The 16,621-nt window shown below is 35.0% G+C and overlaps 1 protein-coding gene across 1 annotated transcript in view; it reads right to left on the bottom strand.

Moving 5' to 3' along the window:
- SLC25A21 (solute carrier family 25 member 21) overlaps nucleotides 1–16,621 on the bottom strand; it is a 243,729-nt gene that overhangs the window by 98,725 nt on the left and 128,383 nt on the right. The window contains exon 4 of the mRNA XM_071745054.1: nucleotides 5,261–5,309. Within this exon, the coding sequence (XP_071601155.1) occupies nucleotides 5,261–5,309 (49 nt within the window). The remainder of the gene's footprint in view (nucleotides 1–5,260; nucleotides 5,310–16,621) is intronic.

Here is a 16,621-nt window from a genome sequence, read left to right as displayed (position 1 = left end):
AAAACAAGCTATTCATATTAACTTATTCTTCTGATAAATCAAAGTAAATGCTTTTGAAAGAATGCTTCATGGGTCTCTCTTAGGAACTTAGGTGCTTTCCAAGTTGCACACCCATCCTGATGTGAGGCTGTGGTACGAAGCCACATTATGTCTGAAGAAAGAAGATTGTTTAAATAAAGAAAAAAAAAAATTGAATCATATGGAACTGTCATTATCTGAATTAACCAGAGAAGTATTAAAGCATTGCCTGTTGAATGTATGTTTAATATGTTAGGACACAAGTTACCCTGATGATTCTCCTGATAAAATAATAAACTACACTTTCTATAAGTCCTTTACATAGTTGTTGGCTTATGATAACATTTACCACTGTTCAAATACATTGCATGGAAGTAAAAAAACCTTAATCCTCAAGTGGTATGAACTAATCTATCTTCACTGATGTCAGCACAGATCTGAAGCATAATTTACTATTATTCTGACGTGCCAGAAACCATTGTACTTTCAAATATTTGTCTCAAAATGTATGGTGATGTCAAATTACTGCCAAAATGAAAAATATAAGCATATGATTCAACTAATCCCCATAACACTATTCCTGTTCAGGGGACTTTCAGATACAAATCTTTTCAGATGTATTATGTATTTGAAAGTTTTTGGTGATTTCCTGTTTTTTCTCAGTTACTTGAAAGCACTTAATCATTGATTTCTTCATATGTGTTTTCTACTAAATTCTGTAATGCAGACAATTATTTAAAAAAAGTTACAAGTATGGTTTCCATTTTGTAACTACACAATACCAAGTAACATACAAAATGACTATTTCTACTTCAATGTATGTTTCACAGTTTGTATGATTATTTGCTCAGTAAACTTTGAAATTTATTGTCAGGAAGGGTAGAGTCACTAAATTCATCTGTATAGATACTGGTGATAATCAGTGAAAAAGAGAAAGAACAGGTAAAGGTAAAAAGTAAAGGTAATGAACCTGTAACCCTGAGGAAATATTAGCAAAAATTTTATTTCTAGCCATAGTTCTAATTTTAAAACATCAGTTTTAGTTGCATCCGTTTCTTGAGGTGTTAAAATCAATAGCAAAGAAAATTGTATGTTAGTGCATGCAGTTGGGAAGTTATCAAGCTCCTGAAAATGTTCATTTTATAGAGCCAACTGAGTATTAGGGAAATAAATAAAAAAAACCCCATTTTGTTCCTGAAGATGTTCAATACTATAGGACATCAGAACATAACCTGGCATCATCAGACAGACCATAGCAACACCCTACAGTTATCAGGCTTTCTTGAATGATCCCTGAAATAACATCAGCTATCTGGTGATTTCTGACAACTCCCTGTAATTTACTCATCAACTGCACCTGTGAGCTATTGCACAAGTATTAATTTTCTAATGACACAGTGTCATTAGATTTTGAATTTTGTACATTTTCTTAAGCCAAAACGTCTGCCACTAGGACAAATAGGACTTACGCAAGCTGGAAAAGCACTGTTCTTAAAGTAATATATATGACAATGCCTTATCCCGCATATCATGGTCTAGCATATCATGGATGACCCTTGTGTCATCCTTTAGTAAGTCTGATGGATGAAAAAAATCATTACAGCCTGCATTACACTTGAGGAAAAAAACCAAAAACATCTGAAATAAACAAAACCAATTCTTTGTCTAGACTAAGACACTTTTCTTCTGGTTTTCCAGCAAAGATCAATCATCTAGGTATCAATCAAAAAGCAGACCTTCTATGTTTTGACTATAAATTTACCAGAAAACTCATACTACAGCTTTTAGACAGGCCCACCCATAAACCCTCACTGAATTCTGCCAAACTTGTATTTAGAAGGATGAGAACAAAGATTCAGTGTATTATTTATTCTACAAACGGCCACATTCATCAGCAGAATAACTGGTAAATTTAACAGCTAATAGAGTTCTATTACGCTGGCATATTAAAAGTTTGGCACATTTTTCTTAATAGTGTCTCATCAGAAACTATACCAATAAATCTTGTAATTGAGAAAAAGCTTCATTTCAAAGATTAAGTGTGATTCATAAAGCTAAAACAATTAGCATATTTATCTCCATCTAGCTAGCTCATATGACTTTCCTAAGCTAATGACCTTTAGTTTTCTAATAGATTACAAAAGAAAACTATTTTTGAATGTATATTTAGCGAGAACCACTCCATTAAGCATTTGGCTTGTCCATAGATTAAAAACATGTATTTATGTATATATGTTGTTCCTCCCTTGATGTGAGGAGATAAACAAACCTAGCATTGTTACTGTAGAATAATAGAAAATTACCAAACACAGAAAGGACATTGCAAAATGTTGTTACAAGAGAGCCAGACCATTTTCCAGTGTTTCAAAATAATCTTTGACAGGAACTTTCTCCTCTCCAATTTTTTATTAAAAGCATACACACACAAAATCAATGAAGAGAAGATGCTACACCATCAGTCCACTAGATGTGATCCTTTGGCATCTTTCCTAAACTCCTTCAGAATGCTAACTTAGATCAAACAAGATTCCACTAATCTGAAGAGGCCATGGGACTTCCCACCAAAACACACTTTATAGAAAAAGGCAGGAAGCTCAAGACACCATAAAAATGAAGCAACAAATAGTGCTTTTATATATTTTTATATATTTTATATATCCTTTACTCTAACATAAGAAACATCCAAACAGCCTACCAAAACTTTAATAGCTAGAAGTGAGTTGGAAATGACAGATTATCAATACCATGTTAAAAAAGAGTAAGTATACTGCAGTACTTTTAATCACTGCAACAAAGAAACAAAGTAAATGAAAGTGTATTAGAAAGCATTCTGAATAGAAAGTTCAATATTAAAAAAAATGATTCATATGAACTTCTCTAAGACTATCAAAAAATTATTCTACTCTTGTAAATTTGGGCCATTACAAAACAAAAGGAAGCGGCATGATGTTAGGAACATAGAATGGAATGACAGATGGCATGAAAGAACAATTCAGTTTTGGGTTTGTTTTTGGCTTTCAAAATGTATTTTCAAGTACTAACATCTGCTAAGATCAGCAGAAATGCTACTGCAAAAGCTGTGTAATATCTCAAAATACACCAGCATCAACAAACACAGAAAAACTGTGACTTGGTTGCTGCTCAATTCTGCAGACTTGCAGCTAACTCAATGGAAGAGTCAACTTAGCTTCAAGTTCCTTCGGATGAAATAATTTGCTTAATTCAGACTTTTCTTGATTGAGCCCCCTGGTTTCACCATGATTCATAACCTGATTCCTCCCACTGTTCTTTCATTTTCTCCTGCTTTCTTCTTTAATTCCACCATTTATGTACTCAGCTTTCACAAAGGTTTCCTAATTTTTATTCGGATTTTTAAAATATTGATACAGCTTCACAAATATCCCTGTACATTCTTTAGTGCTTTTCTTTCCTGGATTGCAGATCTGATTTGCATTTTCAATACTGCAAGTATGACAAAACCAGTAAAATTTGGAATTGAAGTGGGGAAATCCATCCTTGTATTCAGAGAATCTGCTGTATGTGCAGTTTCTATTAGAAAACTGAAAGCACATCTGCCGATTGCCAGTTTATCAGAACAGATGTGCAATTAATGCTTTTTATGGTATATGATATATGGTATGTCCTAATTCATGGATGATTCTAAGGATATGCATTAAGTTATTTCAATGAATACTGGAGACACAAGGATGTATATAGGATGACTGCCTCAAAGGCACCAAAGACATCAGGAGTAAATCACTGGTGCTGCATTTCTACTACAGAACGTGACTCCTGGTTTAGTACAAAGGGGAAAACAGCAAGAGGTAAAACCAAAAGCTTATATAGTTGTAGGTGAGTTATAGCACAACCTGCCTAAATGAAGTCAATAAAGAACATCCCATGAGAACCAGATGACAGCAGAATAAGATAGATTTCTTTTTTTAAATTATTTTAAACTTGGTATTCTATTCATTTTGTTTATACTCTTATTTCTGAATCTTTTATTTCAATCTTTTGATGTAAAACTTGTTTTAATAGAGGTCTCAGTGGTACTTAGAGGGGCAGAAAGGACCCCTGAAACTACCAGGTATATTGTCTCTATAAGAATCAACATTTTCCATATTCTGAAGGCATATGGAAGAACTGCCTGAGCAAGCTCCAAGTACCTACAACACCTCAGGAGGAGTTAATGCTGCTGGAGACTGCATTTCTGTCCTCTGGTGCAGGGCTGTCACCACAGACAGGTGGCCTTCTGCAAAACGCAAGCTGCAGAGAAGTGTATCTCAAGGTCATAGAATGGGATTTAAACAGAAGCCAAAAATACATCCATAATGAGCTCACACATTGGCTAACTGGAACTAGAATCTCAAGTCATGACTGTTCAAGCATATTCCAGAGACCACAGCTGTCCTCATCATTTGTTTGGAGCTGATTCATCTCCCAGAGAAGCTTTTCTGCCTACGTGACTGAGACTTCGACAAAGCTCCAGGAGCTACACATGGCAAGTACTGGCATTGCAGGTAACCCACATGACATGAAAAGTTTTGTTCTTATTATACAGTTCTGCATTCTGGTTTGCTCTTCATGTTTGGCAACACTCACTTGTAAATTGATATGAAAACTGAGAAGTATAGAAAAGCAAAAAAAAAAAAATAATTCAAGAATCTAGAAACACAACGACTCTTTTTCCACCTGAATAACAAACATTAAAAACACCTCATGTCACCAAATTTTCTAGGTTGCTTAATATTTATACTCACATAAGCAAAAACAGTCAGCAATGCAAATGGGGACTAGATAAAAAGATTAAAAAAATTCAAAGCATGAAGTTTCTTAGCTGACAGAGAGAAGCATCTTGTTTTATTATTTTTATCAGGTCTCAAAAATCTGTGAAAATTATTTCAGAGGCAATTTTTTTCCTCAGTAAATATAGAAGAATTACTACAGGTGACACATACAGTATGTGAATTTAAGTATAGCCCTCTTCATTTTATAGGATTTTGTTACAACATTAAAAATATATGTAATGAAACAGATTAACACCTTTAGATGACCTCTAGTCAGAAATGTGTCATGCTTTTCAAATTCCATCTGTCAAATGCTGTGATACAGGTAAGTAAATACAAATGCCATTAAAGGCACAGGTTATCTTACTTGGAGAAGTTCTAGCATTTTACTTTTTGACAGCTCCTTATTTGGATATCTTCCAGTGTCAACGAAACTTGTTCAAACAGAATCTTACCTTGTTTTCACTACATCAAGGGGATGCATCAGGCAAATTTCTACAAGACCTATAAAATAATAAAAAAGGCCTAATAAACATTTGTAGAAATAGCAGTTTTGTTTTCATTGACTCCAATTTTTTTGTAGTTTGAAAAGTAAAGTAAAAGCCTAAATGCAAAATCGGTGGTGCAGTACCTATACACTTCATATATTAAACAGATTTTTCTGCAGTATCTTGGAACAATCACAGATTTTAGACAGTGCTGAGTGTTAATTATAGTGGCTAAATTGAGGACTTATCTGACAAATATAATCACAGATTTTGCTTGGTTTTCTGACTTAAGAACAGCAGGAACATTTGACTGGCATCATAAATAAATACATTAAGGCTTGCTGAAAGTAGTGAAGGGAGCTTAGGTTGGCACTGGCTTCTTTGTCATATAAAACTAATCCCTAAAGACAATGCTATAGTGCAAGACTGTACTGGGGGCTCAGGCAAATCAGATGGTAAAATGACAGCTGATTCCTGAGCTGGGCATCTCAGCTGGTTCTTCATCCTGCTCAGGGCTGGCTTTTCCCCTTCCTGCCCTACTGCTCATCATGACCACTTAAATTTAGATGCGGGGGACTTTGCATGTCCAAGAATGGAGAGTGTGAGTAGCAAGGACTGTGGAGAAAGAAAAGATCTGGAAGATACCAAGCACATTTGCCATCATGGGATTCAGATTTCTGTTTCTTTTTCCACCCACTTGAACCTCCATAAAAAATCCAGAAGTTTAGCACCCACATTTTGCCAGTTTCCCAGCATATATCACCTGGGGAGAACTTTCAGAGATTCTCCATATTTGCTAAAATTTCCTAGGTTTGCCTACTCCCCTCTCCATTTCATATATTGCCCTCACTCCAAAATGCAAGCATACAATAAAAAGATGTATTTTCAGGATCACAGTAAAAGTGTATTTTTAAGATCTGCCAATGTGCAGAGATAATAAAAACAACTACACAAATCTTAAAGGAGTTTGAAGTACTGGGAAAATAAGTAGCTGTATGTCAAATGACTATATTGCCATATTGTTTTAACTTTCTGTGGCCAGGTTTATTTAGACTCTTAAGCATCCACAGTCTCTTATTATCCAGAGTAATCAATTTAACACTATATCATGCAAAAAAAGTTAGTGAAGACTATACTTCTTATAATATATTACTTTAATAGATGTATTATTATAGCAAAATATTTGCAAACCTTTTCTAATGTAGAATGTATCTTTTGGTGATTCACGGCTAAGCTTCAGGAAAGCATTCAGGAAAGCATTCTTATTAAAATATCTGCAAATTCCTTCTTTTATGCATACCATACATACTGAGATTAGGCACATGCTTATGTTCCACTAGATGCTCTCCTTGTTCAGGTATCACTGTTTTAAAGTACAGATCCTGTCCTCTTCTTTTAATGGCACAAAATTTGGTCAAGGTTAAGTGTTACAAAAGTTAACAGTCTCTAATATCTAAGGCAGATGCTAGGCTATTAGATTTTTCTTTCACAGCAAGACAAAGAAATTACTGTAGCATACAGTGAAAACCTATTTTGAACTCTCCTCACACAACCTATTGAACTCATGGAATTTGCCTTTCTCTATTCTTTGGCAGATTTGATGGGGAAAGACCCTGGTGGCATCATGCAGGAACCAGACTCTGCCTGGGTAGTGCACATTGCAGTGTCAGAAGTTTAAGTTCTTTTTTTCTTTTTCTCATTATAAAATATAAATATAAGGAAGGCTCAATGTTTCAAAATTCAATTATTTTAAAACTAATACAAGCAGAAGAGGAAAATTGTGGGGTTTTAAAGTTTATATAAAAAAGGATTAAATTCCAAAACATTACCTACTTTCTATTTCAACCTTATCCAGACCTTCTGAGTAATACAGGTACTTACCTAAGTAAGCCTTTTACAATGAACCAAAGTATTAGCAGAGGGAAAATTTTCATTATAGTTGAGGGAGAGTTAGCCAATAAAAGCACTAGATTTTAGCTCAGCCTATAATAAATACCTGTATTAAAACTTAATATTTTTTCTTGATCCTTTTCACATATTGAATACATGTATTATTTAAAATTTTTATATATTTCTCTTAGGGAAGAATAATCTATATAACAACAAAGACCGCATAGGTTTTTCTGCACGAATACAAGTTTTGCAGTTATTAACAGAAGGAGGGCATAAACTGTAGTGCCAACTCTACTAAATGTATCAAAACAGCAGTTTACATAGAATTTTGCAAAAATGTTAAAATGTTTAAACTGGATTCTTGACATAAAATACTTGCTGAGAGCTTTAATTTAACACACGCAATTTCCCAACTTTTTTTATCATTCCACTCCAATATCTCAATCTTACAAAACATAAAACTGACCAGATAATCTCTTAGACCTAGCACTGTTTTGCTGTATTTTCTTTTCACCCCATGCAACATTTTTTTTGTTTTTTAGTTCTGGATAAAATGAAGACAAGAGAGGTGACATCAGCCAAAGAATATTAATATTGTTAGTAAAGAGAGTCATTCAAAATAATGCAATTTATTGTTATATTTTTTTCTAGAAAGAAAAACCGTTCCTATTTCTGAATGGGTATATTTCTTGCCCAGAAATGACTTCTATTTTACTAAAATAAGGCCAAATCACGTGTCACATTAGGGAACATAGACTATTAGTTTTCTGTCCTGATTCTGTCCCAAAACCTATAAACTACTCCAATGGTTGCCAACAGGTGCTTTGCAAGAGGAGCTGCAGCTGAGTGTTTCAGTGCTGGCAGGGGGCATTGCCTATGAGTTTTTTTCCTTTCCAACCAGAATCCTTTTCCAACTTATCCTCTCCACTCCCCCCACTTCATTTCTGATCTTCCATTCCATCTTTTTTGGCAGATAGAGCCTACAGTAGGGGGCCAAGCATGGGGCCAGGGGTTGTTCACCCTATTCTGTTTTTACAGCATTAATGTCCATTTTGGGAGAAAACTGTACAGTGCCAGAATTTGTCTGTTTTCTTGGTCCTCACAGGATAATTTTTAATTCAGGCATCTATCCAAAAACTGAATCAGATGAATTCCAAGGTCTTTGGCAAGAGTTTTGTTTTGATAACTTCAGGATTCTATTGGTTATCTGCCCTTCTTAGTCTTTGTCTCATCATTTAATGGTGTTTAGTTACTTGATTTCACCAGACAGAACTCTTCAAAAGATACTAAGATTATGACACAGCTCTCTGAAGAGCACCAAAGGAGCACACACTGTACAAGACACTAATGGACCAGCTACAAACACAAGCTACATTTTTCCATCTACTGTAGTAGTCATGTAGATCATTACAACATCCTACTTGATCACCTGCCCAGAAACTGTGGTGGCCCTACTAAATTACAAGCACTCTGAGATATGGTCAATAAAATAAAATAGATTGCTCTTTCTTTAGCCAATGTTCATCAGCTTTTTAAATTCAATTAGCGCTATGAAAATTTAATTTGCTAAACATCTGTATCAGTGTGCAATATATTTTAAGTTGCCACAGTGTAAAGACTACTGTTTACAAACTTTTATTTTCATGCTAAAGTAGTTAAAAGAGCTACACATAGACTGTCCAAAAACATATTTTAGTTGTCCCATTGGGTCTCCTTGGTGATGTCACATGTGAACTAACCCAAAGTGATTTATGATGGCCTGATTATGTTTAAAACAACTCAAATCCAACCAGCTGAACACGAGCCCAAAGGAAATATAGGAAAGAACAATTACTGGGTCAGTCCAATATTTATTGTCTTCTGGGTGGGAAAACATTCTTTCTGAAAACTGGATACTAACCATAGAGCAAGACATAATAAAAATCTGTGCATCGAAGAAATAAGCAGCTGTCACCATTGACATCATCTGAGAGTACACAAGTGGAATATCAACAACCAAGAACGGAATCCACAATTCTATTACGTAAAACATTCTGCTCATCAGATGAGCCCATGGAGGGAATAAAATAACAGAAAATATTGACCCCCAAGCTGAGCCTCCTATCTTCTGGTTTTAAATTCTTTCCCATCATGGGTTACATCACATACCCTCCACAAATATCCGCCTGTATCCTCTACAAGATTCACACATAAAATTTGAAATTCACAACCTCAGTATACATTTCTTTAATGCAAACATTTTGGTGACTAGTGGGTATTTTGAGTTCCTTTGCTCTTTGTTCCATAAATATAATAATACCAAATATGCTGAGAATATCATGACTCTGTTTAAAATGTGCTCCCCTTATCAATCTGGCAAAAAGTATGAGATTTCAGCAGCACGAGATCATAGCTCTTCTTACCTCCCCAAGAGTTTTCATACTTCATCTACTCACTGAAAAGGGAGGAAAACAATGACATCTAGCTAGCAGTACTTGCTAAAAGGCACAGATAAAAATAGAGTCATTATGGATTTGGTCCTCCTTAGGAGACAAATTCAGGTCTTCTTTGACCCTTAAAGCTATGAAAAGTGCTGAGTGTTTGTGATACACGCTGCCTTGTCATTTAAGGAAACCTTAGGTGCTCACCCCGTACATGTTTTATGCATAATACACACTTAACATAGATTCTACGAGAGATTCATGAGAGTTAGAGCATGATCCATGAGCCAGTTCAGACAGCCCCCTGCAGTGTAGTAGTCATTATGCACTCTCCTCCCCTTTCCCTGGAATAACACAGTCACTGGAGAAACACAACAGAAAGGAGTCTGGTCATAGGAAACCTGGCAGTAAACACATCAGGTACCATATATTGTATAGCTGGAACAGTTGGTATTTATTTTGGCTTTTGCATAGATATAGTTACAACATAAGAAATGATCATAAATATTTTCTGCATACTATGCATTTCCTTCTGAGAATATATGTTGGAGAGAAAGAATCTTGTGTTGATCTTTGTATCCTAGTAAAAACAATGACAAATTCCTCCTAAATCTCCTTGTCTGTTGGCTAAAACACTTTATTTAACAATATGAAGTAACCAGCTGAACACTGGTTACTTCTTCCTTATTGTACAGCATTATTTGAAGAGTAATCAATCCTTGGAAAAAAGAATCTCCGTGGTCAGTTCTACACTGGCTAATTTCTATTACCATGCTGTCCCATGCCATCCTCACAGGCACATCAAGCTCTTACCTGCTCTGTAAGGACACAAAATGCTAGGTTCACTGTGATACGTGAGGCAGCCAAGGCCACTCCATTCCTAGGAAGGCAGTCACATATTTTGTCCATCTCAATTGTAATATACATGAAGTAGGCTCTAAGGAAAACTACACAGGGACAAGCATGGACTATGCTGGAAAAGATCTACATATTAGCCTTCACTTAAGAAAGGGACACTTTAACTCTCTCCCAGGTGTAATATGGCATTAACTAATGGTACCCTAGAGCTCCTCACAAATGTTAATTAATGTTTTAGGTAATGAGACAAATCAATTCTTTCCTTAGAAAATGTGGAAAGATGAAAAGTTACTCCAAAAAGTACTCCATAATGGCAACGGTGCATTCATGAGTCATTTTTCCTTAGAGACCTTGTATACACTGAGAAAACAGACTATAAAACATATTAAGTAAACAAAATGATGAATGTAATTTTTCCCCTGGTGTGGACAAGGATGTCTGTGATTTAGAATGTCCTAGTTGATCACAATCCCAAGAGGAGCTCTTGCTGTGCCATCACTTCTAATGCATTTTAGAAGAAGGCTTTTGTATGCCTACAGGAGGAGCTGGACTGTGCTCAACATCTTGTTAGATAACAGTGTTCCTTAAGAGGTACAACAGGCCAGTGTAACACTGTTATCTGAGAACTGAGGAATAGCAGGCTTCAGAACAGTGATTATCTGGCTTTCAAAAATCCCAGGACTTCAGAAGCAAATGGAAATTTCTGATGTTTGGCCTGTAGCATTTGTGCTCAAAGGTCATCAGTGTTTGTGGAGCTCTCCATGAAAGCAATTCAGCCTGTGTTATATTTATAATGGCTTGATTGTATAGTAAAATAGCATTTTTTTATCTTCAAAGTTTCAAGTAAAGGTTACTCAGGTGCTGGAGAATCACATCTTAGATGTGCGGAAGACAGGAACTGGAAATGAGCAGTTGTTCAGCTGTAAATCCCCTTCACCTTGTCACCAAATCTCATCTATATACATACATATACAAGTACTGAGAGGCTATTGTAGTAATTAACCAACCTTTGCAATGCACCATTTGTCAATAAGGCGTGTATCTTGGAGGTCTTAATGTTTGTCTTGATGTCCCAAGAACTTGTGGAAAAAATGAAAATCTAAAGGTTGTTAAAAAGCCTAAGATTATTCTTATGCTTTAGTTCCCTTTTAAAATTAATTTTGTTGGATCTTTAAATTGATGATAAATGGTGCTATCAAGATATTTTTTTTGTATTTCACAGTGGTTCTACCATAGCCTGGGCTTTTTCTTTTCAGTCTAACATACAACTAAGCTGATACACGTAGATTCAATATGGGTGGAAAAAGCATAAATCTGCTAGCCAAAACCATAATTCCTCATTCTACAATATGTACCTATCTTATATTTAGCAGAATTCTGTAATGATTTTCCAGTGTATTTCTTGTCTCTCAGCAAAAAATATCTAGCTTTAATGTTTAAAGTATGTATGAAAAATACTCTACATTTAGAATAAATTTTTTTATTGCATGCTTTTCACAATGTTTTTGGCACAATCAGCCAAATCAGCATATTATGCTCATGTGGCCTGTAATAACCACATCTTTATATTTACTTCTGCCTAGAATCCAGCTCAGAGAGTCTTTAAAGAGCTTCAGTTAAACTGCTCACTATTCATTTGGGTTCTCTGAATATTGTTTGCTGAGTAAAAGCAGAAGTCATCTATGGGTTTAACTTGAAGTCTTTACTCTCTGCAAAATTAAATATTTAAAAATTTTTAAAATTGTGTCCTTGTTTCACATGCCTACCAACTTGATTAACCTCATGTTTATAACTTGAGTGAATTATTACTTGATATATCAGTCACTAGAAAAATCTGTGACGAATTTGAGGACTAAGTTAGTTTTAAATTACGTACAGTTAAATACATTTATAGTAAGACTAGGAGGTAATGTGAAAAAACCCAGCAAAAATTAGTGGTAAGTCACAGAGGATCTTCTACTACATATATGCCTCTGTGGTATTAAGGTTCTTCCAGATTCCAGTAGCATGCAGCACTTTCATAGGCAAGAGATTCCAATTGTACGGCTCACATAAAGACTTTTTGAAGCTAAAGGGCATGCAGAAATGTTCTTTGTATGGTAAGACATATGACATTTGCATTTATGGCATAGTCAAAAAGGCAGTCTACATGACCATTTTAAAATTACAGCCCTTCCACATCCTTACTTGATTTAAAAATACCAAAGCTGTCCCAGGGGTGCTAAACACCATGGAGAGTATGAAACATTTAGGTAATGACACAGAAGACAGTGGAGCAAAACACAGCACACAACAAAAAATGCAACTATTTTCCCTATGTTCTTAAATATTGTTGAAGCAATATAGCATGTATCTCCAGAATATTCAAAATATCTTTGAATGTTACAGAAATTTGCTTCACCTTAATTTCCATTTCAGTTCCTATTTACAAAACAGTAATAAAAATTTTAACATCTTCAGCTATTCTCAATAAATAAACTGTGTTGGATTTGCAGATATTTTTGGGCAATGACACTTTTTCCAAAATGACTAGCAACTAAGAGTCATTTATGGCTAGCTTCATGATTTTTTCTTGGTATTTTTGTTTTGTGGGTTTTTTTAAAATTTACTCTTTCTACATCCTTTAGTGATGTTGTATTGACATTAAAGCTTTGACTTATAAAATAAACACTTGAAATTTACAAACTTAAGTATCCCAGCCCATAGACACATGGGAAAGGCTATATATTTTGTAAGGTCTCCATAAATTCTTCAGCAAGTATTACGTGCCATTATGTCACTCACATATGACATGTTATTTCTATCATGTGTGTCTGTAAAAGAAGTTTTTTAAAACATGACTGAAGGGACCACTGAGGTCAGGACTGGGTTACTCAATATTGGTGTCACTGCAGCTTCAGCTATTTCAGTGCATATTGAATCAATATTTCTGCAATAAAAACGTGCAACCTATATTTTCTTTGCTGTTATAGTAAAATGCTTCTCAATAAACTTGTTTTCATAAGAAGTTTACCCATTCATATGTCCCAGAGCTGTTGTAATCTCATTGCTAATGCTGATCTAAGAGCATGGACATTATTCTATTTCTTGACACATTTAAAGTTCTCTAATGAATAAAGCAAACAGCTTATGGCTGCTTGGACTGTCACTCGATTGCCCTGGAGGGCTTTAATGTCTTTAAAATAGGCCTCCTAGTTTGTATTTAACTACCTTGTCCACAGAGGTCTGAGGGGTAGAGCAGATCAAAGATGTGCTGGAAACATAAAAAGCAGCTGTCCTTCATTTACCTTTAATTAGCTACATCTGACCAAGTGCTTTATGGCCTCTTTGTCACACATCCAACAGTCTATAAGCCTCCTGACCTGTCCTTAAGGACTGTACCATTACAGGAGTCTCAAAAAAATGCAAATTTTAAATATTAAATACCAGACTTGATCTTGGTATAGAAATATAACTTGAGGCAATATTAGTGTGGATTTACTTGCAAAAGCTACAGCTTGCTCTCTATTGGAAGAGTGAAAATGGAATTGTTCCCAAGTCTAGATTTAGTTATTTCAGGTTATTTGTGTACTACCCAACACTTTTCCAGAATTCCATCCTTTGAGTATTCCCTAAGAACATTTTAATTAATTGGATCTCCAAACAAGTTAGTACACCTTCAGAGACAGCAGTGCTGAGGTACATAAACAATCAGGCAGTTTGCCTCAATATAGAGCAGCTGGTGTGTTGTTAAAAACCAAACATTATTCTTCAAGAAAAATTAACACTACAAGCAATATGCAGAAGTAACTTGCTCCAACCATGAGCCTTGAGGGATTATTGTTACACCTCCACTTTACTCTTCACAAAGATCTTTTCTGGTATTGTACAAAGTATTTGATGCAAACTGTAGAGTTGAAAACTACAATTATTCATCACTTATTTCAAGAGCCATGCATTTTTCATCTTTCATTTAAGAGGTCTGATTTAAAACAGGAGTCAAATTTACTTCCACATATAATTAGAGGAGAAACATGCATAAACAAAATGAAACTAAGGGAATTTAAAAACCAGCTCAACATGCTTATATTTGTCACACACTTCCCAAAGCTAAGAATAATTAAATAGCTATTAGCAAGACATTGATTTTTTCCATCTTTTGTACCATCAGTATAAACACACACTGAAGTATCTAGATGTATGAATAGTGAAATTACAGTAGCAGTTCCAGGTTGGGTGAGGAAAGCAAATAGAAATGGGCATAGCAATGATGAATGTGTAATATAAATAAAGGTAATTTTCTATTCATTATTCCATGTTACACTGAAAATATGTAATTTTCAAGTAGGACATTCGTGGGGTGAAAATGTCAGCCTAGAACTCTTTACAGAAAGTATTAAAAAGGTCTAAGAAAAGCTTATCCAAAGACAAACTTAACAGTGTAAATGGAAATGTTCCTAAAAGATTACTACTACAAAGCATTTATAGAATGTAGTGAGACCTTATTTTTCTTCTGACTCAATGAACATAAATCATTCTTCTAGGTAAAAATATACCAAATATATCACATAAAAATACTGTCAAATATATATATGCAAGACAGGGAACAACTACTGTTTGAGACCCTTAAAGCATCCTGCTTGGGAACAGCCACTGAAGTCAACAATACTGTGAAAAACCAGAAGTGATAGAAGTGCAACTATTGTATTGTGAAGTCTCTTACTTTGAGGTGAACCATGCAGTCAAAATGATCAGCTGTCCTAGGCTGAGCCTCTTCCTCATTTTCCTCACTACATTTCAACAACTTCAATTTCATGCTCATATGAGCAGATATATTTGAGATATATCAAAGAAGAGTAATTGCTGTTTGCATATCTTGTTCAAAATCTATGAGGAATAAACTATACAAAATACATCCAGGAATAAAATTTATATGCTGTAAAACACTACTTACAACTATGAATATGCTTGAGATCAGTGACAGTTCTGCAAAGAGATCTAAAACTATATGCAGCTTTCTTTTTCTTCTCCAGTGTCCCCACCAATACCAACAACACTTACTGTAGGATTAAAGTACCACTATTAACCCCAATTACAAGGAGAGCCTTAAAATAAGTGCTCTGCTTAAAAAGAGATTCAGGACCCAATTATTTGTTTCTTATTATGGAAGCAGCTTCCTAACATTTCAGAGAAGTGTGCCACTGTATACCAGCAACATACAGAACCTTGTACTTTTTGCACAAGGCTTTTAGACCACAATGACTGGTCATCAAGAATTTATGGATAAAATATTTTCTTGAACGTAAGCTGTACACACAGCACTGTCAAACATTCTAGGGTCTTCTATTGCATGCATTTTTTTGTTGGATTCTATGTTGTGGCAACAGGTGATGACAGCACCACTATTTTGTGTTATTTTAGCAGTCACTGGCCTTCCCAGTGTTTTTCACCACTCCCATTTGCTGGCAGTATATCATGGCAAAGTTTCAAGAGAAATCTACTATGAAGCTGTGTGTTAACTGGGAAATGTCAACATGCAAAGCCACATCTAGAATTAACCTGTCTTTAACACTTTCAGGCACCCACACCCTCTCTTCTTTCCAAAGCTTAATTACATCAGCAGCTTGCCAACATTAAAAACAAAACCAATCGAAACCATACCAAACAAAACAAAAAACATCAAAGAAGTAAAAGGAGGGCGAAAGGTGTAGCTGTATTTAATACAAAGGTAGATCTATAATCCTCTAACAGAGGCACAGAGCTTGGTAATTCTTAACTTGCCAAGAGACAAATGTCTTAAAAACCATGAATACCACTAAATACCACAAGGTAAGAAGGAATAATTTTCCACTGAAAATATGAGGACTTACTCCAAACAACTATAATGACAGATATTTTCAACTTCTTCCTTTAGAAAATACCTGATTTTTATTAATCAGGTAGCAAATGCCCTTGTTCTGGTATGCTGAAAGTAATTACGAATTTCTAAGTATCCTGTCCCACAGAAGATACATTTAAGTCTTCACTAAGTTTTATAAAATGATACTTTTTTTCAGAACAAAATTAATCAAAAAAACAAGTGAAGATTCTATAGTTCCCTTGTTTATTTCTTTAATACAAGCCCTAATTACTGCTAAATGATCAGTTACATCTCAGGTCAAAAAAGGCTAAGTTTCTA

The sequence above is a fragment of the Heliangelus exortis genome, chromosome 5, assembly GCF_036169615.1.
Source record: "Heliangelus exortis chromosome 5, bHelExo1.hap1, whole genome shotgun sequence".
In the NCBI taxonomy this organism is placed as follows: Eukaryota; Metazoa; Chordata; class Aves; order Apodiformes; family Trochilidae; genus Heliangelus; species Heliangelus exortis.
The sequence above is the reverse complement of the archived record's forward strand: the minus strand, read 5'-3'. Positions and strand labels throughout refer to the sequence as shown.